This window comes from Aulonocara stuartgranti (assembly GCF_965226115.1).
Source record: "Aulonocara stuartgranti genome assembly, chromosome: 1".
Classification (NCBI taxonomy): Eukaryota; Metazoa; Chordata; class Actinopteri; order Cichliformes; family Cichlidae; genus Aulonocara; species Aulonocara stuartgranti.
In genome coordinates this window covers 13,063,844-13,088,786 of record NC_138939.1, presented here as the reverse complement: position 1 = coordinate 13,088,786, position 24,943 = coordinate 13,063,844, and the positions used below count along the sequence as shown (strand labels likewise).

Genomic DNA, 24,943 nt, shown 5'->3' with positions numbered 1-24,943 from the left:
ATCTTCAAATACTTTCATTAGCAAGTCTAACATCCAAAGATATTTCAGGAGCAAAGCAGGAAATCTTTTAGATTTAAGAACAAACAGAAGAATTTTATTTTTCCTGTAATATTTTGGCTACCAACAGGAATGCAGCGGCAACGTAGCATCAACAGGCTAAAGTGACTCACCGAAAGCTCACGGGCACAAACACACACAAAAGCTTGCAAACACACATTTCCACAGCATTACAAGGGGAGTGAAAACTGCTTTACTACAATCTGTCAAGTCCTTACTTGTGCAGCATGAAAATGTGGTGACTAGTATTAATTTTCCAGTTGAGCACCAATGCTCCATACCTGGCTTAAGAGCACAAAAAACAGACTGTCAACAAAGCAACAGAGAAAAAAAACAATGAAAAAACCTTAACCATAAAAGCAGCAGTACTACTTTCCTAAATAATATCATATATGCATATTTAAAAAAACAAAACAAAACAAAAAAACAACGTACGAGCTAAACTACTTTTATTACCACAGAGGGACTTCTAGGCTTTCCCTTCTTCTAACGAAAAATGCAGCAACTGGCACCGTCTCCATACCAGGTTGCGTCTGCCAAGACATCTGCATTAAACTCTTTAAGACCCTAATTGTGTGGAAAGATGACACAGAAAGTCCTTTTCCACTTGTTTGAGGGGAAAAGACCAGCAAATGTTTGCCATTGTTTTTAAAGAGCAGCGGTGGCATTTAATGGAAATCTATTTTCCTTTCACTGCTTACAGCGTTTATGCCAGCAAATCAGGAGTTTGGGGTTATCCGTGTTATTCTTCTGCCTAATGGCAGTATGAAGTCTCTAACTCTAATGTGTTAGAGACTTCATACTGTCACACAAAACAACTAATTTCTTTCTGTGTTTTCATGAAAAAAATAATGTTCTGCAAATGACTTAAATCTGTTTGTGATGGCGACTCGACAAATTAACTTTTCATTCCAAGAAAAAATATCAATGAATTACAGCTTAGAAAAGGACCCAAAGACAAAAAGGTATTTGAAAGTCTAATTTTATGTTTAATTTCATTTAAGAGAAAGCTGTAGCTGTATTTCTCAAAGTTAAAATCCAATATTTACTGGCTTTCCCCCCCTTGGAGGGCCAACTGCTGAGAAACAGTCTTTTTGGATTACTTGGTCAGTGGCCAGTTCACCACTTTTTTTTTTTTAATTACAAACTTTCCAGTTCTCAGCTATTTGTAGCATTCATGGTGCACACATCATTTGCAGGATGCACATCATGAAATGACTTTAAATAAACAAATGACAGTTTATCATTTAGAGATAAGTAAAATGGGAAGTCGTTGGTTTCGGTGGCATTATAACATGCCTCTCATTACCTGGTACATACCAAATTATTTCTGTCTGCTAATATGAAACTACAACAGCTGGTGAATTCACAAAGACTGGAAATGGGAAAAAATTGTTTTCTGTGAAAGTAATCCATCTGCTAGCACCTTCACACATGACTTAACAGCAGATTATCTTTCTGTTAAAGAAACAAGTATCACTTTCATTTGGACATTAAGTGCAGACTTCATGAAGTGGCCCAGTAACTGAACTCTGTAAACTCTGTATGCATGTGTGAAGCAGCACTACTGAGCTGGTGGGTGGATTTTGTCACATAATGGTATAGACAGTCTAGCTGCTCCATAACCCAACTCTATTATGAAAGCTAAGCTAAGCCAACCTAGTGCTGCATTCACCATCACACTGAACATAGAAGAAGAGATTAGTGGTGCTCTTTAGATAACGAGCAAGAACATTTTTTAGTGCAAAAATGTTGCTTAGCAGATAAATCTGTGTGGACCAACAAAGATGGAGCAAAAAAATAAAAACTAAATCTCCCAACGTGAAGATTTTTCTTCCACCACAAAATGCTTTTTGTCCTTTTAGCAACAGCTGGTGAAACTTTTTCATTTGTATGTAGTCTCTTTCCTTGTAAACACAGAAAAACAGAACAATAAAAACATATATTTAAAGATGGACACTGCCTGGCATATTTGATGACATCCACAGGATGATACATGTCGCTCAATGTGCATGTTTCTGTGTCTTTACTGTGCCAGTGTCTCTGCCTCGAGGAGTGCAAGCAGCAGGGCTCTGCCTAATATTAACCCTCAAAGCCATAGCTCACAGTTTGGGGCAGCTATGAAATTGGGCAGGGCAGCGCAGACAAAAGACCGGCTTTGTTGTGGACACACGCTGCGTGCAGTGTCGACACTACAGCAACTGCTCACATGCAAACAAAGCCAATAACACACATGCTATTCTTTCCCAGCTGTGCTCTGCAAACATAAAGACAGTCACGTGCAGATTAATTAGTTAAGTGCACAGGTTGGCAGCAAAACAGCTTCAGACTCTGTCACCATGACCACTATGCATTCTTTAAGCCGCTACCATGCTCATACAGTCACCAAACAAACGTGTATCTATAGATGCTTGGAAAACCTGCCTGACAATCTCACGGATTATAAACCTATTAACCTATTAATCACGTATACGACACCTAAATGGAAACTATAATTCATTTTCTGGTTAAAGTTCTGATAAATCTTGCTCTATACACCAAATTTGTTATAAAAAAACAGTGTCTTTGATCATTTTCCATTAAGACACCACCCAATTATATTCTGTTCTGTTTTGATTCAGACATCAAAGCAGTAGAAAAGCTCCACATTTTAGAAACACTCTGTTAAATCTCTTGTTGCTTTTACATTGAGAAGATACTTCTTTGCTTTTGTGGCTTATGGTCTTTCACTGCAAAGCCTAATAAAAATAAAGCATGGCTGCCCCTGTATCACAAAGAAGCAATTGTTATCTATGTAATTTTTATATACATCTTAAGTGCTGTTTCTCCAAAAATACACTTCTGTGTTTAGACAGGAATGAAAATTTCAAATGTGCATTACACATTGTACATAATCATTAAATTATTCAGTTTACACTTCAATTTAATTTCAGATTCCAAGAACATTTCAGATTGAACGTCTCAGTTGAGTGACCCTGCAGTGGGTTTGGATTCAGGACTTGTCTGTCCATCTGTCTGTCAGTCTGTCTTCTCACCTCCTGTGTCTCCTGCTCTGTACGGGCAGGCACACACACACACACACACACACACACACACACACACACACACAAACACAATACACACAATCTCTCCCTAACACACGCACCAAGACACACATCTCGCGCATGCTATGGTGTGCGTCACAAGTGCCATCTGCTTGCTAATCAGAGCAGTTTTCTACACATTTGTATTCCCTCTTCTATCGCCGACTTCAGTCTATGGTAGTACAGCAAAAGTTGAGCTTAAGTGTGATGGACATCCATGCAAAAATAGTGAGTCTATATTAAACCAGTCTGAGAACAAACTCTTCTAAACACAAGACGCATTTTATCAGAAAACAAATGATAATTATGTACAAGTGTTCAAAAGTCATAATTTTAGATTTATTTTTTTTTTCAAATTATGAAACCAGAATGCAGGTTTATCGCCACGCTTCATGAATTCATAAACCCTTGTGGTAAAATTTGTGTTCATCCTGATCTGCCTGTCTGCCAAACTGGGGTGTATGTGGTCTACTTAAGAGAGTGTGCTGCGACCTCCTAAAACTCAGAGCCGGGTAAAAACTCCACATTTCTACTTCAAAACATGGCCTACAGAGCTGGGCTGGCACAGAAAGCTATTTTTAGCCACAGGCTCAAAGGGAGAGCTTACATTCCCGTCTGAACTGTGTCACTCACAAACTTTTCTCACACTTTTTTTCAAATAAGAGATTGAGTACATGCAGCTACTTTCAAAGTGACTGTGTCTCCGTGTTTGACAGGGGCAGAGGCTGAATAAAACTGCGCTAAAGTTTCATGAAGAAAAAAAAAGCAGCTAAACAGACTTCATGTGTGCACATGAATGAGGCTGTGAAAAGGGAATAGCTATATGTATTCTTAAGTTTTATGCACTATAGAACGCCACCAGCTGTTCACACGACTTACTGCGAGCAGTGCTGTGTTAATGAGACTGACCCTTTCTAGAACGCAGTATCACACTTCCCTTACATAGCCTTGCCAGGCTACTTATTAACCCTAAATCTTCAGAACTCTCATTTGAATATGTCAGTAGTGGTAACACAACCTACAGATAAGGAGGTAGGTGACTTAGAACGGTGTGGATTAACATATTTTAGGATGAGAAGTTCATGGATGAAAGAAAAAAAAAAAGGTGCTAAATGCATGTGCTGACTTCATGGTCAATTGTTAAGTCAACAAGTTCTTCTGAGCATGCTAATTAGAGTTGTTAGTGCAGGTACACACACGCTCAAGTACACACAAGCACACACAGGATGTAATTACTGCAGCAGCACACAAACGTAGTCGTCGTGTTCCAGCCACAGTCTTTGCAAGTAGCACAAAATGATGCAATCCTCTCCCTGCCTTCAGCTCCAAGAAGCCAAAACATTCAAAATGTAATTAATCTCCAAACTGCTGCCACAGATACAGAAGCTCTGCAGTCCACAATTAGACCCTTTAATACGATACTACAGCTATCAGTCTTATTGTGTCTATGTTACCCAATACGAAGTCACAAGACCCCTCAGTAATGAACCTGTGTACACAACTGTGCACTGCAGTGACAGATGAAACACTATCACTGTTATCAGGCATCAAGGTTTCAGCCTCTTGAAAATATAACAACTGGTGCTGTGTATTGTTTTACATCATCAGGTACAAATTTATCTTGTGCGTCACATATTGTAGGGTAAATTTAATCCCTGAGCGGTCCCTTGTTTCAGACTGAAAATGAGATTGATCACAGATGGTTGTGCTCTAAATATCTTGTGTAAAAGGATAGGAAAATGTGATAATGAGAGTTGAAGGCTGGACTGACAGAAAACTGAGTGAGAGTCAAAGACGCATAGTTACACACAGAACAAAACAGGGTTGCAGAGAGAAAGAAGCATGGTTAAAATAATAATAATAATAATAATAATAATAATTTAAAAAAAATAGAAATTACTATTTTTACACTATTACTCCATCAACCTTTATTTTTTTATTTCAGATTGCTTTGTCTGTTTTGTGTTACCGGTACTTCTGAAAGACAGTCAAATTTGAATGAGTTCAGCTCTTTCTTTTTACGTAATGACAGTTAAAATTGTAAAGGCAGCTAGTTCTAAACATTGAACTTTCTCCCAAAGGTTACACGTGTTTCACTGTTTATTAAAATACAAGGTAGCCACTGAGCCTAGGCAATAAAAACTAAACCCACAGGAAATGTTTTAAGAATATAAGGTCATACATCTCACCATCATCCAGTGTGATGTCCTGTAAGCCAATGGAGCGGAAGGTGGGCTCCCTGTCCTCTGGCTCCTGTTTAATACTCAGCCTCTCCCCATCTGATTGGAAGGGCCCCTGAGGGCTTAGAGGATGAACCAGAGGCCCCACTCCTGCCGGAGAAAGGCTAGTCATGACTGGGCTTGTAGCCTGGGGAGAAAGTTGTCCTGAATGTTGCTGTTGGAGTGGCCCCAGGGGGCTGCCGCCTGAGGTGGGTGAAGATGAGGTGGGAGACTGGTACGGCAATGAGTGGAGCTGAGGAGAAGAAGGCCCAGAGTGGGGAGAGGGCACCATCCTTGGAGGAGGGGCGCTGGACGTTGTGGGACATGATGCTGATCTTTGACTAACTGGGTGATAGCCCATGGCCCTTTGCAGTGGTGTGGAGTGCTGCCCTGTTAGGGGGTGTCCACCTGGGGAGGGCACCTGGGTGGGAGAGCAGTGATAGCTTCCCAGCGTTTGGAGATGTGAGCATGAGGGAGGAAAGAGGGGTTGCTGGCTCTGTGGGGAACCCTCAATGGGGTTGGTTGTTGAAGAGGATGGAGCGGTTGGTGAGGAACAAGGGGAGGAGGGGTACAACATTCCCATGCCCATTGGGTGTGATGTTGCACTGGGGCTCTGCTGAAATGGCATCCTCTCATAGCCCTGAGGAGAAAGGCTGGGCTGGCCGTTGAAGGGCAGGCTGTGACCATGACTGTGCTGCATGGGCTGGTAGGAAGAATGAGGAGGAACAGAAAGGGGAGCAGAGTTCGGGTGGTACGTCATTTGGCAGTCTGCAGGGGGGTGATGCAAAATGCGACCCTGGAGCTGGGGCAGGTGCTGGAAAGATGGGGAGCCCAGGGAGGGGCAGGGGGTCTGCACGGGTAGCAGGCCAGGTCCGGAGCCCGTGGCCAGGCCATGAGGGGAGCTGGACAGAAGGTTATCCGATGGGTGGCCCAGCTCAGGAGAAGGCAGCTGGGTGCGCACCAGACTGCCAGCAGGTGCCCGGGGCATGGAAATAGGAGGTACCGCAGGAAGGTCCAGCTCGTCTCTGTGCTCCTGTTTAACCATAACTAAAGGGACAGAGGTACACACAGACAGGAGGAAGGGAAATGAGAAAAATCACACAGTCAGTCATGTCTGCCAACCAAACACAGCAAGAACATAGATAAAAGCAATATATGCATTTATCAAGCCAGAGTGTTGCCGTATCAACAATATCACTGCTATTTTTGCTTCAGGTACAGTAGTCCAAGGACCTAAACCAGCTACAAAAGTGAGTTGCATTTTTAAGTTTTTCCACATTTTCAGGTCCCACTAGTTTCCTCAGAATTGTGGTTTAAGGCTGAAAGTAGACTAAAAGACCCTTAAAGCTATATAAAATAAAAAAAAAAAAAACCTCCCAAATTTTTTATACTAAATGGGGCCATTTCCTTTTACTGTGACAGCTTAGAGCACTGCTATGCCAATCAGTAACCTATTTCCCAATCTGGTGCCTAGTGACAGTGAGTTTTATTTTTATCCAGCTCTGAATCAGAGAGAGAGCATATGTTGTCAATCTGGCTGCCATCATGTGAAGTGTTGTGTGGGAAGAAGAGCTGAATGCCCCCCAGCCCGGATCAGACCAACAGAACCAACGAGTTCACTGACTGTGCTTTTAATCACTTTCTGGGATTAAAAGGCAAGAGGCACAGTAACGTTGCTTTTAAACTTGAAATGGCTTGAAAAGGAGCCAGGGAATACAAATATAAACAGTATATGAATAAGCTCAAGATGTTTTCATCTTTTATTTTCCGAAATTTATAAAAAATTTAGTCCAAATACGTGAGATTTATCCCCGTTACCTGAATGACAATGCAGCGATTTCAAAAACCAAAACAGAAACAAAGGTTATTTGTTCATCAGTTTTTCTCCAAGTTTTCTCAGAACACATTCTTAAATTGGGCCAGGGCCTCTGCAGCAGCCCACGATGAAACATGAAACCGACTGATTAGCAGATTTCTTTTTTCTATTTTTGCCACAATAAAGGAGGCGGTGTCCGTGGTGACACTAGTGGTGTCAGCGACCCATCTTGACTGACTGAGCAGGGTTATTCTACTCTGCTGTAATTGGCTGAACTAATCTGTCAACGGGGAAAACAGGAACTGCCTGTGCAGAGTGGGCGTGCTTGCAAACAGAAAGGCTGGGTGGGTGGATGGGCAAGGCTGCTTATACACATAAACACACACACACACAAACACAATTATACACACTGCTGCGGTGAAAGTAAGGGTTTGGATGTGTTGCACAAAATGCTCACATGTCAATATATTCCGCCAACTATGTTTTCAGTTTGACTTGCTTTATGAGGGAAAAAAAAACACAATAACAATATCTAATAACAAGACATAAATTTGATCCGAAAAAGGATTTGAAATATTTAAGAAACTTTAACAATAAAACGTTAAGACTGAGTTCCTTAACGTTTTAAGAAAAATAAGTACACTTCACACTGTAACTCACACTCAATGTATAATAAAAGTTTCCTGGATAGCAAAAGATCTGTATCATGCAAATGCAGTGCATGTCAGAAAAAAAAAACAAAAACAAAAAACGGTTGGCTCTGGATTGAGAAAGCTTTACAAAATAAACAGTTGGCAGGTGTTAATGTTATTGTTAGTGGAAGAGCCCTCTCTAAACCACAGCAATGCTTTCTTTGGAGAGAGAAAGAAAGAAACGAGGTTAGCAAAGCCCCCGTGGAGAAGCGTGCAACATGATGTTTTAAACTTTTGTCATTAACTTGGGGGTGTCACACAAGCGTGGAGCAATGCCAAATAATGCTTAAAGTATTATCTCACATTGCAAAAATATTAAATGAAGTAATTGTGTACTTTCTTAATTAAGAAAAAAAAACGTTATTCAATTCAATTCAATTCAATTTTATTTATATAGCGCCAAATCACAACATAAGTCGCCTCAAGGCGCTTCATAGATATTATGAATCTAGACTCTAAAAAAAGCCCATCTGTGTTTACAAATATGTTCAAACGCTTTTTTACATACGTTTAATAACGTCAAAAAACACAAAATCTTTGATAAGCTACAAGACATTTAGTATTACAACAGTACGTGCAATCTGCAGTATTATCTGAACATTTTCTATTAGTCTGACACAACCTGAAGGTAAAATGCTTTTACTTTCACTATGTGCCCAATTCCTCATGTGGTCCTTTAGTCTAAAACACCATCAAATCAGATTAAACATCAATTAAACTCAGTAACTAATTAAGTAATTAGGTAACTAGAATAATGCTGATTTTTTTGGTTAATAAAAAAACCCATAACAATTCCAATAGCCTGTGCAACACTACTTCCTTTTACATCGTCACCAAGTCATAATAGCACCTTGAATTCTGTCTTGACTAATGAAGACTTTCATTTATAATTACAGGTCTAATTAATACATTTCTGTATCATTTGTAGAAACTAAAAATGCTGGTTAAACAGAAATCTTGAAGTAAACTATGATCATCACCTTCATCTAATATTTGTTTTTCACTTCCTAGATTGGATTGTGGATCAGACTTTAGTCTGCTCCAAAAATACCATGGTGTTAACAGTCCTGATGGATTGTGTGATCTTAATGTGCAGAAATGGCCCAAACTCCTCAAAACTAAATTTAAGATACATTTTTAAAGCTCTTTCTTTCTCAATCTGTTCTTAAGACTTTTAAGGACCCTTAGCCGCTCTGTTAAAAAAACACAAGAATATTTCAACTCACCTGAAAGGTAAGTGAAGCGTTGTGATTGGCTCCTTTTCCGCTTGCCATTGCAGACATAGAACTGCACCTGCACGGCTGAGCTCACGCTCTTACTGTGGTACGGAGGGACCTCCACCACAATGCATGACTACAAAAACATTGAGACTTTTTGTCATGAAACATATCACAAAGTTAAAAGCACTGTGGAAAGAAAAAAAACATAATGTAACTACAAAGTCAAAGAAAAATAAAAGTAAATAAATACTACTTACACCTTGAGTTTTCTCATGGATTATTTTTGCCTCAACTTCCCATTGTGGTCGTCCATCTGGAACGAACGGTTTAGAATTTTTTTTAAAAAAAGGAAAAGGCTGCATAAAGAAGCAAGAGACTTTAGATTGACAGAGATTGTAATGTCAAAGTTAAAATTCTTGAATACACATAAAAGGGACTCCCAAGTTTGTTTTTGAATTTTTGAAATCATCAGCACTGTCTCAAAATGAAAATGAAACTGCACACATTAGGTTATACTAATATATCAAAAAATCATCAACTGCTCCTGAGTGGCAGCCCGGCTAAAAACAACAAAGTGAAGCAGAGTTTCGGTGAAGAATTTACTGAGAACTTGTGTGCGTGAATCATGGAGGCTAAGCTATAATGGTGAAGCAGACAGCATCAGTTTATCGCATCACTACAATACCGCTTCAGGCCAAACACAACTTGAATCATTGCGACTTTGAAATACACTAAAAGAGGGATATAAAATACAGCGAGAAAATTATTAACTAACTAAAACGGCAGGCTATACATGATCACTACTGACTAAAGCACTTTAATTCAGAGACTTTAAAGTAAGTTGTTTTGAAACTTGTTTTGCAGAGTCTTTGTATTTTCAGCCTTCTTAAGTATGGCTCAAAAAGAGCCAAAGGTCTTGGAAAAGTAAAAATTTCAGTTTACTCAGAATATCAGGAGACGTCAAAATGATGTAGATTTAAAAGCCCAAAAGCCTTACGAAGAAAATCTGGCTTCTGAGCCTTTAGTAATCCAAATATCATGCTGTTTGTCTTGCCTGGTTAAAATTATGGAGAAAGCAGTGGAATAGTTGTATTTATTCTAACATAAGTAAGTGCCAGGTTTCTGGCTGGAAAACCTCTTTTCCAGCTTTCCTATGAGGGATCTAATTATTTGGCCAGACACCTATGAGGGCAGCTGCTTGAAGGGAAGCAGCTGGGGTGAAAACACTGACAAGTTTGGACTCTGGCTGGAAGAAATCAGTCACTGCATCATTCAGAAGAATATGAACTGTGACAAATAAATTACTCAATTGCCTTTTAGCTTATGTTAATTTGCAGTTACTTTTTTCAGGACGTATGTCTGTGAAGGTTCTGAGAACCTTTTTTCAGGGCGCCTACATGGTGCAAGTAAAATGTGCACCTGCATAGCCTCTTCCACAAAAACCAAAGGATTCCCCCAAATACCACTTTCAGGCATCTGCAACAAGTCTGCAGAGAGGCCTAACCTACATGTAGATCCCAGCAAACTAAGCAGTCTTAGAGGCCTAAGAGGCAGTCTTAGAGTCATTGTAACATATTCTACCAAAATCAACTATGGGTTTTAGAAGGTATTCTGATCACACAGAACATTAGCCTTACTTGTAGTAAGCACAAAAGACAGATTCACTTGATTGCAAAAGAAGAGCTTAACCTGTTGATAAAAAGAGAATTTTTTCCCCCCTCAGTGAAGAAAATGACCTTGAATGCCTTTGAAGCCGACAGCAGTGCATTACAGCAGCACAGCATGTTGACATTCAACAGGCAGCAGCAAGGGCCCCACATGCTCTGTCAGACAACAAGCTTCGACAGGAGCCTCATACCACCACCGAGACAATAACTCGGTTCATCGAGACACCCTGCACACTCCAGACAGAGGGAAAGAACATGCTCTGATTGTGCTGGGAGACAGAATAAAAATATAAAGGGTGATTGCTTTTTATATTGCAACTGTGGGCTTTTTCTTTTTAAGAAGCTACAGCTGAAACACTGGAGTAACCAGGCTGTATTTGAAACGATTCAAGGTAGCCTTTAAAGTCAAACCCCTTCTATAAACAGTCATGCTTGTAAAAACTGACTCATACCAGTTATGGACTCAGTTTAACATCAGTATTTGACAAAGAGTAGCAACAACAAATACATATGTGTAAATTAGTGTAATTGTGTTTCCATCTCCAATTATTGTATATTGCATTAAATTAACAAAAAACAAGATTCATACTAAAACTGTGCAAAACCTAACAAACCTAAACATCTATCTGCTTTAATAGGCTCTCACTCCAACTCAGATATAGATTGGATCTGTATCCGTTTATAGTAAACTTACTTAGTAGCATCTTGCAATGTAAGTAAGAGTGACAGTGGGCAAATCTCTAGTTTTTCATAAATCTGTTGTCCCTCAATTATGAGAAGCCGTGGAAAAATATCTGTCATTGCCTCTCTTTTTTCTTCCATTCCAATACTTACTCCAATCAGTGTTTTTCTGCACTAAAAGCAGGCGGATTAGTCATAATCAGGTAGATCGTTTACACAAACCCAATCAACATTATTGCCCTCTCTCCTTTCATATTTTTCTTCCACAGTCCACTGCGTTCATGCACCAGCTTTTCTCCCTACCCAAGATGTGCCTCTTGAAGGTTTCCACATTTCTATGCTATGCTTCACCTGGTACACCTTAAAGAGCTAAACACATTCCTCCAGGCAGCTTTTTTTGTCCTTAATTTTTTTTTTCAGAATGCCTCTCACTCACTCACTCACTCACTCACTCACTCACAGAAACATCACTCAACCTTTCTGCCGTGTGTGAACTTGATTCTGTAGCTCTTCATCACAAAAGTGCCTCAGGCAAGCAGAGACTGGCTCAACAAAACTCATGCATTTAAAATTTCCATCCCAAGTAACAGCTATTATATTTGTTGTTATAGAGTCATGTATAAAAGAGAGAAAGGATAAGGAAGAGAAAGAGGCCCACTTAACAGAGACTGGATGAATACCATGGGGGTTTAACTGAGGCTACATGTACAACGCGTTTTCATTGTAAAACAATGTTTTAAATGCAAAAGCTCTCTTTCTAAATGTGGGGCAAAGTGTGTGCATGAGTAAATCAGGAATCAGAGGGTTGGTTTATGTAATAAATACTACAGTAGATGAACAGCAATAACAAAAAGACCAGAGATTTCTTTGTTTGGACAGACAATGAGGTGGAAGTGTACTAATGGCATTTAAAAAAGAGGACTTACACACGCAGGGTGAAATCAAGCAATGTACAGTATGTGTGCCTAGCTATACTATCATGGCTATATTAAGACTGACGAGACCTGTGCAATTGTCTGAACAAGTCTCAGTTTCTTGCTGCACAGACTAAGCCACAATCTTGGATTTTTCAAACTAAACCCAGACCAGAATCACTTTTGGTTAAAGTCATTTAGTGGGTCTTGAAATACCAGATTAGTGAGGGCTGAGGCAAAGGTAATAAAAGTTGCATGCTTTAAATCAAAATGATCTGGATGTAGCTATATCCTGAGTATTTTTTTTCAGCCTAGATAGATATATAGACACTATCAATCCCACAAGGGAATCTTTAGTATTTATTAAACTAATACATTTTCGTTATAGAATTTTACATTCATCTTGTTCCCCACACTCACATACTCTTTACACGACACCAGTATTATTTAGTAGTGTAGCAAGTTTTTGTCACTTGCATACCAAATGCAAGCCCAGTTGATTGTCATTATTGTAGATGCAGAGATGTCCCCATCTCCACTGCTCTTTAGCTTTAGCAGTTCATGTTTGCTGACAGATGACGGACTAAACTAACTGTGGCATGTATTGTACACTTGAGTCTGTAGGTGTTTTTCATGCCATCAACATTACAAAAATCACTTTGCTGCACAAAAATAATTTAAACATTTTAATCGTTTCAATTACAGTGTTTGAGTATATAACGGATGGGTGATTAACAAAACAAACAGTTTGAGGGTGGGGTCCTGCTGCAGTGATTTGATCTTTATTTAAAAATAAAAAAAGAATGATATCAACGCTATAATCTGCCGCAATAACACTTATTGTGGCAGATTATAGCATTGATATTATTCTTTTTTTTTATTTTTAAACAAAGATCAAATCAGTGACAACTGCAACATAAGCACGAATGATGATGTACTAATTTTTTAAGTGTTAATAAAAATTATGTTTAAAATGTTTATTATGTTTAAAAAATACTGCAAGCACAACTAACCAACTCACATAACCTGTTTGGAATTTAACAAATTAGCTTGTTGGAACAAGAAATTCCCTGAGGCTAATATAATGATAGCTGTGAATGTAGCTGAGAAGTGACGCAGAAACATTAACAACACTGTTAAAAGAAGTCAGGAATAATTTTACGCTTTTGTAATATATACTGATTTCTCCCGATATTGTCTTTTTTCGAGAAAACAGAGGTCACGGTTTAGTAACAGCACAGAAAATGTGTAATACAAATGCAGAATAAGCACAAGACCTCTCGCAATAATGCATAAAACGTGGGTTTATATGATCTCACCGGGAAGAATATCCCACTGTAAATGATAGAAGAGTAGGTTTGGTCTGTGACTAAAACTATACAGATCGAAATGACACATTTAATGTTTTACTCATGGTGGCTTGTAAAAAGCATGAAATATTTTTGCACACACATTTGGCACGCATTAATTCTGCAGGGGTGGTTCAAGGCTAAGCTGCTGTGCGAACACAAAACTTACCAGGGCCTTTCTCCAGGAAGATGACCTTAGACTCTGGGAAAAAGTTGGCACCAGTGATGACCATCTCTTCTCCCCCGCTGACCAGACAGCTGGTCAGGCTGGATTTCTCCACCTGGGGTAGTTCCTGAGCTGACCGCTGGGCTGGAAGTGGGATAGAAAGGGTTGAGGAGAGAATGGTTATTTGTTGAGCTGTATTATAAGTGACCTTATGTTATATAAGGTATAACATAAAGATAGAACAGACTGTAGATTTAAAACCTCTCTGAAAGCCTACGTATAAAAGAAGAATTATGTATTATATATTTTTGTAGGTCTTTGTAGCTTTATAGATAACCAGGCTAGAAGGGAAGAGAAAAAACTGAGCACATTTACATTTTTAACAGTTATCAAACATTCTTATCTAAAGTAACCACAGCAGATCAAATCTTAAATTGCTGCAAGCTTGCTAATAAACAAGTGTGTATGTGAGAAGGTTTGTGTGTTTCTATCTTTGTATCTTTCCTGTTCTGGCTTTCTGAATGAATATTTTTATGTGTGTAAGCTGAGTTTAGGAAGCAGACACTCACAACACTCCACAGGAATGGAGGCAGCCTGCAGCGACAGCACCTTCCCATTGGGTTGAGGGATGTGCACTCTGAACACCACGCGGACCCGTGTGTTCTTTCTTCCGATATCCGTCTCCCCCTTCCGCAGCTCAATGTCTGAGTTCCGCAACTTAAGTATGCCAGCACAGTCGATACTGCAGGGTAATGGGAAAATAGTTGGCCCAATACAGCACCACCGGGATAGCAAGCATCTAAGACATATTTAAGTAGTAAAGGCCTAGGAGTGATAAAAACCAACCACAAGCCCAGCAGGGGATTGGCAACAAGAAGCCGGGTTGTAATTGCTCAAACTGTTGAAATTAAAAATGCCTGTGAATATGATTTATTACAAGTGTAAATGACAAAATCCCTTCCCATTAATTCCAATGTAAATGAAACCAGGTCTTATATAAATTAATCATTCTGCTGTTATAGGGATCCTAAATTTATTAATAAAATTAGGTTCTCTGCTCCATGGGAAACACTCAAATTTTCCTTCGGCCCCCGACCCTCCTGTTGGTTTAAATTAAGAAAATCTAAAAAATCCCCTTTTATGATTATACATAGTTGTAATATCTTCCAAAGAGGTTATTTTTCATTGGACATGACTTCCTTCATGGTGGTAAACTCATAACTAAGTAATGCAACCCTGAAGTGGTCTTGACATTTACCTGGCTGACATGTTGTTTTCAGGGAGGAGAGGAATTTCGAGAACTTTGGTGCTTGAGACCATAATTTCTTGGCTGGCTGTGGCTACGGTTTTCCCAGTGATCCGGTGCACCTGGTAGAAGGCGTGCGGCCTCAAGTAACGGTCATCTGCTGTTCCAATGAACATCTGCAGGTTGATGGGCTTCTCATTGTAGCCAATTAGCTGACACAGACAGAGACAGAAACACAGAACAAAAACAGACGTTAGTCCTTGGGTTCCAGATGAGAGGTGCTAACAAAAGAATACTCTTCATTTCCACTGCCTTAAGAAGCAACCTTTTCTGGAATTAATCTTATTGACAGGTCCAGGATGTTGTGATATTTCTGGCAGAGCCACTGGAGATTTGTCTAACACTCTGGCCTCCCACCAGTCTGACACTGATGTTTTCAACTAATTGACTTCTAATTTTTTCCCTCTGCATACCCGCTCATCATTGACAAGTAAACCTCATGTACTCAGCTGTTTCAAGACAAAAAAAAAGTTGTATTTCTACAGTAGTACCACATTAATAATTAATGGTGTACAAATTACCGTAACTGCCAAGATGCTAAATCAAACGAGTTTTAAGAAAAAACATAACCAAAAAATCCGATCTGTGTGATACTAGTTGAGATTTCAAAAAAAGGTTAATACAAATCAATGGCTTTTTGAATGTAGTGGTTGATGAATACCAAACTGGTGAGGGGCAATGCTCTTTGGCTGTCCTTCGAGAGCTAGAGCTCTGGTTTGAACTCAAACAGGTGAGATGTCTGATGAAGTAAAAGTGTTGTAGGTTGGGTAGAGACAAGGGAAAGATGGAAAGGAGAGCAAAACCTTTCCTGCTCATAGGGACAGAAAAAAAATACACAGACTGCACAATCCCACTACTGTTGTAATGTTGTACTTGGCAGACTCCGTGACGGCAGGATGGCACCCCCCTTTATACGCACTCCCACCATACTGCCTCACAAGTCCACACCTCCAGCTCAGATGGAGGGCAGCCCATTGAGGTTAACAGAAAAGAACAAGGCCTTTCATTGCTGTTTCACCCCAGGAACTGCCAAGCCTCAACCCCACCACAGCTGGCTGTTGAACCCTTCCTCCCTGCAGGTTTGCGTCATACACCGCTGTGTCAATGCCTGGTACAGAGTGTTTGGTGCATTGACAGAGAGAAAGTGGGTGTAGCTTGGGATCTGTCGTATGCTCTTCCAAAAGTAGCTAAAATAAAATGACTGAAATCGGTCACCATCAGGAACAAATGTACCTAAATAACAACAGAGAGCAGGCACTGATGCAGGATTGTCTCTGTGTTTTTAGGCTGACTTTATCTGAAGCCAATTTTAAAACTACATTAGTTCAAAGAAGTATTTCCAGCATTCTTAAAAGGTAAACTGGATCCAGTGGTGAGATCTGTGTTATGGGAATTGTTGTCATTAGATGCATCTTCCTCTCTTTTGCTGTTAATTGCTGCTTCTGAGATTTTCCCCTTTGTGAAAGAAGTCAAGGTATGGCAGTACCTACATTAAATCAAGCAGTGGAAAAACTGAGAAACCCTGAGTGGCAGATACGAGCTATGCAGCCAGACTGCTTGAGGTCTTCATTTTAATTCATTTTTGTGCGCTAAATAAATAAGCTTTTATCTAGAAGGCGTCAATAAAAGGTGGTTTGTTTTTAAAAACAGCCAAACGCTGTTTGTAGCTACTAAACAAAATTAGACTGGTTATTATACATTTCTCTATAATTTCCAGTGTTTCAAGCTGAAACCACACCTTGCTGCAAAGCATTATGGCATGCATCAAGTGCAATGACAGAAAGGGATAAAGTGGCCAAATGTATATTTGGTTAAAAATGTGTTAAAAGTATTGTTTTATGTTACGCAGAATTTAAGGTTTGCTGATGGGTACCAAAGAAATAACTGGCTGCATTTCAAACTGTGGCTTTCAAAAAAACACATACAAACAAAAAACCCCACAAAAAACAGAATTTCCCCTAGGCTTAGCCTGAGTTTTCAGAGCAAAAGCTCCCCGCCCAATGTTATGTTGACACTTCTCCACCACATCCTGCAAATTTGTTTCATTAATGCCCAGTGATGGATTACTTCAGCTGAATGACTAAACAAAAAAGTGATTCACATTGCTGTTGGGTGTGTGTTTTTGCCTGTTCTTAAAGTGTAGACTGTGATTGCAATAAATAAAATATAATCTCAGTGGCACTATTGACACGGTTGATGACCACAGAGAGAGGGGACCATACATTTTTGCAATCTAACTTCATCATTTAAACTGACAGATACAGTCTTCTCTTTCTCACCATTATCCATGTGAATCTGAATTCAACACAGAACATCTGGCACAAGAGATGTATTCGGAAGGAAGCTGCACCAAGGGCCAACATGAGGCCCCTATAATAACCAGTAATGGGTTCATCTTTAAAAACCACATTAGATCTTAAAAGCCACATCGAAGAACAAACCTTCCAAGTAACGCGCTAACAGGTAATTATGCCCACCAGCTTGAATGGATCCACGGCTATAAATGACACCATTTTTCTGGAGTCATGAAATGTAGAGTCACAGGAATCAACAGTCTGTGGGCTGTGTTGCTTGTTTTATGATCATGCCTGCACAGTGTGGAAGTGATCATAGACAGTGCTTGCACGTGTGATATGTGTGTGTGTGTGTGTGTGTGTGTGTGTGTGTGTGTGTGTGTGTGTGTGTGTGTGTGTGTGTCTGTCTATAAATCAAGACATGTTTATTTGTAGCACCATGTGTGTTCCAGACAGGGTAAAAAGAGTTAAAAGTGTCTGGAAAAATGCATCTGTGAGAGGACAAACAAATGGCAAAAAAATGAAAAGCACAAAAAGCACAGAAAATCTTCTTTCTTTCTTTTTTAAAGTACGGTACGGTATGTGGTTTTTTGTTTTTACTATTAGTGACAATAATACCTGGAGCTGATTTGTTGAGGGTAAACACGTTTAACACTCTGTTAAATAAAGTGGAAACCTTGTTTTTCTGCAACCATGAAACAGAAGGTCTCCTTTTCTCCTTCCATTCATTTAACCCCTTCATCTTGACCTCTTTCACTCTCTTTGTGTACACATGAGGGATTCTATGTGGAGCAGGAGTGTTGACAAATATACAATTAGCAGGCCATGAGTTGTTTTCAAAATCAAATAATAAACTGGCAAAACCTGATAAGAGAGCCAGAAAGAAAAGGCTCACTTCAGCAGTCTCAGTTAATCAACCCCGCAGATGAAACAGAAACATACTACAACACGTGCCAAGCTAGTCTCTGTCATAGTTAGTAAACCAAAATTGCTTTTAGTCTGGCATTTCCTTCACTTGGTTTACTTTGATTAATTTAGATAAGTGAAAAAACAGCAGCTTCACAAAACTGATCTACACGTGTAAGCACACAGAACGAGTACAGCAAACAAGTAGTGAAAGCTGCACAAAGAAAAATATGTCACTGCATTTTTTAAACACCTTATTAACCTTTCAAATCACTGCATTTGTTTGTAGAGCACTACAACGAGGATCAGAAAAAGTAATCTAACTACACTTCAGGTGACCTTTTTACACCTTCAGTTCAGAAACTGGATAAAGCATCACCTGCTAACAACAGGACATGTAAACAAGCGCACATGCCATGGCTGTGATTGTGCCATGGTCTTGGCACAAGACTGCCGACTCCTCTTCTCGGTAGTGGATGTACACGACACATACCCTTGACTTGTTTCACATTCCTGAGTGCCCCATCCTCCACCCCCTATATCCACGGCTGAGTGTGAAATACCACAGGAGGGTGGTCTCTACACTTTCAACTCCTCAGCTTTCTGCCTGTTCACTGAGCCCTGCTGGTCAGTCAGCATGCAACTCAGGCCTGATAGAGATCAGTTCTTATATTAAACCAAAGTGACATTAAAACCCATCACATGACCCCAGGCCAATGTTCACCAGAGCATGTAACTAACTTCTGACTTCTATCTTCTGACCATGGATAGAGTTTGGGATGAACTCCCTCCCCTAAAATAAAACTCCAGGATACAGTTACATACTCAGCTCATACTAAATAAAGTACCACTTATTTTCGGCCTTCATCTGTTCCACTGATCCAGTAATAAGGCTAGAAGCTGAGGGGGAAAAAAACATTGTATCCATATAGAAACATGGCAGATTAAAGGGGAAAAACTTCACCTCATGGGATACGACTGGATCTGGTGACTCTGTAATGCCATGGAGGTGCACTTTGCTCACATAGTTTGAGTCTGCTTGTGCCACTAAAGGAAAAGGTTACCTCAAATAAGAAATTCAGAGTAATTAACTTTATTTTTTGATGATTTTTTCTTTTTCTTTTTTTTTTATCCTGGGGGAAGTGGTCTCTTCTGGGATGTCAATCATGCACAGAGTGTCACTGAATGGTTTCACAAGTTTAAAATTCTGGAAATCATGTGCTAGGACCATTTGCAGTGATCACACACCAATCCAGCTGATTACCTAAAGGCAGGCTAGGAAGGTCCCAGCGTGTTTGTAGTCCCCAGGTGCTACACAGAGCCTAGCAATCCTTGTTCTATGTGTTGTAGCTGAGTATTGTCACCAGAGGGCAGCTTCAAAATTATGTGGAACTGTGCTTATTTCGCTCTTCTTTTGGTTCGTAGTGCACTCCGCTGTCGTTTCCTTTCCTGTTGAGCCCAACTTTTCAAACAAATCAGCATTCTGCATATGCATAGCACAGTCTCTGCATAGCTAAAGACTTACACAAATGGACACCAATAATGTAGTGATCCTTACCCACAATAAGTGTCACTGCAAATATAAATTTTTCCTGAGTAAAGTTTTTCAATCTGGTGGGAGTGGTTCCTTATTCAGGGTGACATTACCTCCCATCGACAGGGCTGATAAAAAGCAGCATTGCGCTTAATTCTGAATCCTGAACATTGTCACGACAAAGTCACTCAATAACTATAAAAATACCAGCACTCACTGACAAGTATATTTAGTCACAGATCAAGACTAAGGTGTGGGTAATCAGCACAATTTGCTAAAAACAATAGCGCCAATATATGTAGAGAAAAGGTCCAAATGGTTATGGCAGATTTTGAAAAGCCAAGTTAGATAGCACTGGTTTATGGGGTCAACGCCTAGGTGCACTGAAGCAGTTCTGATGTTCCAAAACTCCACTAAAGACACATCATATTTTATTTTAATTTACCGTTGATACATAAATAGGCACATCTCTCTTAAGAAACAAACACACAAACAAAAACAAAAAAACAAAAACATTAAAGCTCCTCTTAAGAGCTGTTCTGGACATCAGGAGATCTGATAATGGAACATCAGGGAACAGCACCTGCTCTCAAAAGAAAAACACAGGCTCTCTTCACACACACAGTGCTTTATCTACAACCTGGCATTCATTACATATGTCTTTTACTTATTTTGTCCTCTTCCTTTTTTTCCCTTCACTCTCTTCAAACCCGACATGTTCTTTCATCTCTTTCTTTTACGTTTGTCACCCTCTCTTCTCTATCCTCTTATATCCTCTACCTTCGATCTAGCTCACTGCCGTAACTCGACACTGTCTAACAGCTAGCGCCTGAGTCTGCTAAGTTGTTTCGCTGTGTTGCTCCATTGTTACCATGGTGAGACTCTGTGTGTATGCAGGAGTGTGTGTGTGTAAAGAGTGAGCAGCCACGTCGATGTAAACTACAGCCCTAGAGCGTATACCGGTTGGTGTATGTGTGTCAGACAATGTGTGAATTTAAGTGTACTGACTCTAGTGTAAACTGCGATTCTTGCAAAGTTTTGTCGCGTGTGAGTGTGCGTGTCTGTGTGTAACAGCCTGACCAGCATGCGTGTGCAACAGATGTAAAAATGGGAGAAATGGTGGTCAAGGTCACCAGAGGACCCGTTTTTACTGGCAGTGGTTTCCCTAGTGTGACATGGTGGCACCATGGCTTGGGATCTATGCACACACACACACACACACACACACACACACACACACACACACACACACACAGATCAGCTCACCCAGGCTTGCTGTTTGCCCAGCACACTAGGGAGGGCAGCAAGAGCCAGGGGGCCGGTTAACTGTTTGTTTAAACAAGGTCAATACATGCGCACACTCATGCGCGTTCACACTGTCACACACAGAGAGCGTTTACTGTATACTGCATGAGGGCTGTATATGGCCTTGCTAAGCTGGTCCAAGCGCAATTCTTCTTATTCCTCATTCTAACCTCCCCCCCTTTTACTCTTCGTTATGCACATGCACACACCTCTCTCCTTCTCCTGCTCTCAGCAACTGTTTTCTTTCTGTGCTTTAAGCCTGATTACAACAAATGAGAGCCAAGCTTCTGACATGTTTACATCAAATACAACCCTGAGGCAAAACAACACTAGCTCCAGCCAATTCACACAGTGCAACCCGCATGGCTCTGCATTATTGTTTGTGTGTCTCTTCACTGTACCCCAGTCTATTCAGAATCAAAGGAAGAGACATAGCGGCACAAAAAATTACAAAAATACATGAAAGAAACTGAGACTGATAAAATAAGAAGGGGCTAGAGACGCCGTAGAGACAGACAGTAATGGAGTTATGGACAAGCGTTCAAGCACTAGGACCAAATCATTTAATGCATCCAAGCTGGTAGAAATATATGGTCGTCTCAAACAACTTTTGTCGTATTCTGTTTCAAATGCTTGTTACCAGACACCATAGCCTCATTTAGATTCCTTAACTATAGTAACAGATTAAAGATGGAGATAATAAATTTTGATATTTGATTTTTTTTTTTTTCCCCATGCACGCCGTAAAAATACAGGATAGTCCTGTTGTGTTTATGCACTTTTTTTGGGGGGGGGGGCTTCACTTGCTCCACATCTGTTGTGTCTGCCTCCACCTATCTGTAGCCTAGTCAGTAATACCAGAGGGGTCCTTATATTTGTCTGGGTGTTGTAGCACTCAAATAAGCTGGTTAAATACGCACAAGGATACCTCAGCCTTCAGCCAGCCAGAGAGGCTTTGGACTTATATGTCTCCTAGCAACAGGTGTACTGATTAAGGTCTGCAGCTAGCCCCAGAGGAATGACTAAAACAGCCAGTCACAGATGTAGCCACATCCTACAATGAAAAGTTATATTAAGACAGTCAGATGGTCCCTATTGTATCTTGTTGAGAGCAGTTTCGGGATATCTTTTTAATACAACATTGCTACTAGAGCAGGGCGATATGGCCAAAAATATTTATCACGATATATATTTGAAAATTTGCGATAACGATATAACCGACGATATAATTGATACGAGACAAAATACAACTCCACAACATTACTAGCGCAAAAAGACAACCTTCCATTTATTTTCACTTAAACAAGAAGCTGGTTTTTATGTACATTAAAGCTTTATAAAAATGTAACAGTGCAAATGCAAATTCCTTGCTGAAAGTTTAACCAAAAGGCATTTCCAGTAGAAATGGGCTGACATATCCTGAGCATAACCATGTATAATATCCACTGAAGTTAAAAAGAGGTGCTTTGCAACATTAAACTGCAGTGTGCAGTGTTGAATTTAAGCTTATATCCTGTCTGCTAGGACAAAAGGATTATATTTCCATTTTGTTATTTTGTTACTGTCACCCATTAGAAAGTTTACATATTTTGCTGGAAACTAGATTGAGATGGTAGGATTTACCAAATTCCTGCTTTATGGATTAAAAGCTTGAATTGCTACTACAAAGCTATAGTTGGTCAACTATATAATTAGCCACAAGTATCAGTCTTTGCATAAGAATAGGTAACATTCCTCAGATTCTATGGAGCTATAAATCATGTCTATCATAATAACTCAATGTAAAAAGTAATTCTTTCTTTGTCTGGCTACCATGCATGCAGACAGAAAACCAAGGCTTCAAGACCCTTTTCCCCCCTCAAAAGATCAGTGATAACCAGCAGATCAAAACCATAACCCTAAATTTTACATATATTAACAAACCAAGATCATGTCAAATTTGCAACCAATCATGGTCTCATGTTTTATTTAGTAAGCAAGAGTTAGATGAATTACATATAATGCTCCCTCACACTTAAGTGAGGCAACAGGATCTCCCCAGTGGTTATTCTGATCAGTTTCTTCTGTGGTTATGGTTCTTAAGAGGCGCTATATCCTGTGTGTGGGGCTCATTACTCCAGGTTTTAAAATAAATGACCTAAAACCACTTCTTATCTTGCCCATTCATTCATTCATTTCCAATGACTAAGTGACTAAATAGAAACACGCTAACATATCAAAATTAAGTTGTTAAATAGGTTTTATGAAAAACATATTTCAAACTTGCAAACACAGCAGTAACACAAAAATAAAGATGAGAGTAGCCTTCATAACTCTGTTGGGACTCCTATTGAAAGATAAACAACCAACTAAGTGAATAATTGGCAGAACACAAAAAGCTAGTAGATGCCTAAATGACATAACAGAGAGATTTGCAAGAGTGTGCCCCCTATGTACTGAAGGCTGTTCTCACACTAGATGCCTGGGTCTGAGTCCACTGTTTTCTTCATTTTATCCACCCTCTTTCTTTCTCTCTCCATTCATACTGATCATTATACAATAAAGCCAATAACCCCAAAAGCCAAAAAGCAAAAAGAAATAAAAAAAAACAAAAAAACATTACAACTGCTAAAAGAGAGGCCAGAAAAATAGGCCTTTCTCTCAGACATCTGTAAGTATACAGACCCAGAAGAACTGAAGACACTGATATAAGAACACACAAAGACAAAGAAGGTATATGATAACCTACTCTGCTGCTCCTAATACTGCAACAGAGTAAGGCAAACATATTTAATCCTTTAAACTGCACCAGCTCCACATTGTTTTTTCTGTTGACACAGCAGTTCTGTGGTGCACTGATTTGTGCAACAGTGCAATCACAAAGGGAAGTCATTAACATGGCCAGATGGCAGCTATGGCATCATCTGGTGACATCACACTACAAGACTCTAAAAGAGTAAAAGGACTCACAAAGTGCAGATGATATATAATCTACAGAAAGGACAACTGTAGGGGTTTCATAGTATTTATCTTTGAAGAAGAGCTTGCACTGACTATAGAGCAGGAAATAGTAACGAAAAGAAGACGGGTTTTTAATGTCTGCAGGATTTGAAATACATAAAAAAACAAAAACACAAACTCTATATATAAATCTAAATCTATTCAAACTCTTTGGCAGAGAAGATGCAGTCAAACATGGCGAACCCTGTGACATTCTGCCTTCAGGGAACAACTTCACACAAATAGTGCACCTGGAAAATATGCTATATACAAATGTTCTGATTCCTCATGTTCAATATATACTGAATCTGTTGTATGGGATTTCCTCCAATAAGAATGCATGTTTCCTGTATTTGCCATTTATGCTTTTATTTAACTTATGTATGCCCTTATATCCAGCATCTTATTGTGTGTTCTCAAAACAATAACACAAAGCACAAAGTGTGTGTGTTTGTGGTTTTGGTTTTCGAAGTAAATGTGTTTCTGTAAAAACAACAATGACATGACAGTGTAAGAAATGACCTTTCAAATAAGGTGTTTTTTTGCACAGTGAATTCAAAGACGCTAAAGAGACTAAACAGTAGAGCAGTGCATGTTTGGTAAACAAAGACTGACTGTTAGACCTGCTAGACAAGTGCTTTCTGTCCTCATAGTAGTGCAAGACAATGGTTAATTGCTTGTCAAGTGTATTTAATGTCTACACTCACATACGGGTTGTGTACGTGAAATAATTGTTATTAATATTAAAAGAAGTG

The 24,943-nt window shown here is 39.6% G+C and overlaps 1 protein-coding gene across 1 annotated transcript in view; it reads right to left on the bottom strand.

Moving 5' to 3' along the window:
• The window catches only part of nfatc3a (nuclear factor of activated T cells 3a), a 59,806-nt gene that overhangs the window by 7,773 nt on the left and 27,090 nt on the right, over window positions 1-24,943 (bottom strand). The window contains exons 4-9 of the mRNA XM_082538451.1: window positions 15,123-15,322; window positions 14,434-14,606; window positions 13,868-14,008; window positions 9,345-9,400; window positions 9,094-9,220; window positions 5,330-6,406 (exon numbers count right to left, since the gene is read on the bottom strand). Of these exons, the coding sequence (XP_082394577.1) occupies window positions 5,330-6,406; window positions 9,094-9,220; window positions 9,345-9,400; window positions 13,868-14,008; window positions 14,434-14,606; window positions 15,123-15,322 (1,774 nt within the window). The remainder of the gene's footprint in view (window positions 1-5,329; window positions 6,407-9,093; window positions 9,221-9,344; window positions 9,401-13,867; window positions 14,009-14,433; window positions 14,607-15,122; window positions 15,323-24,943) is intronic.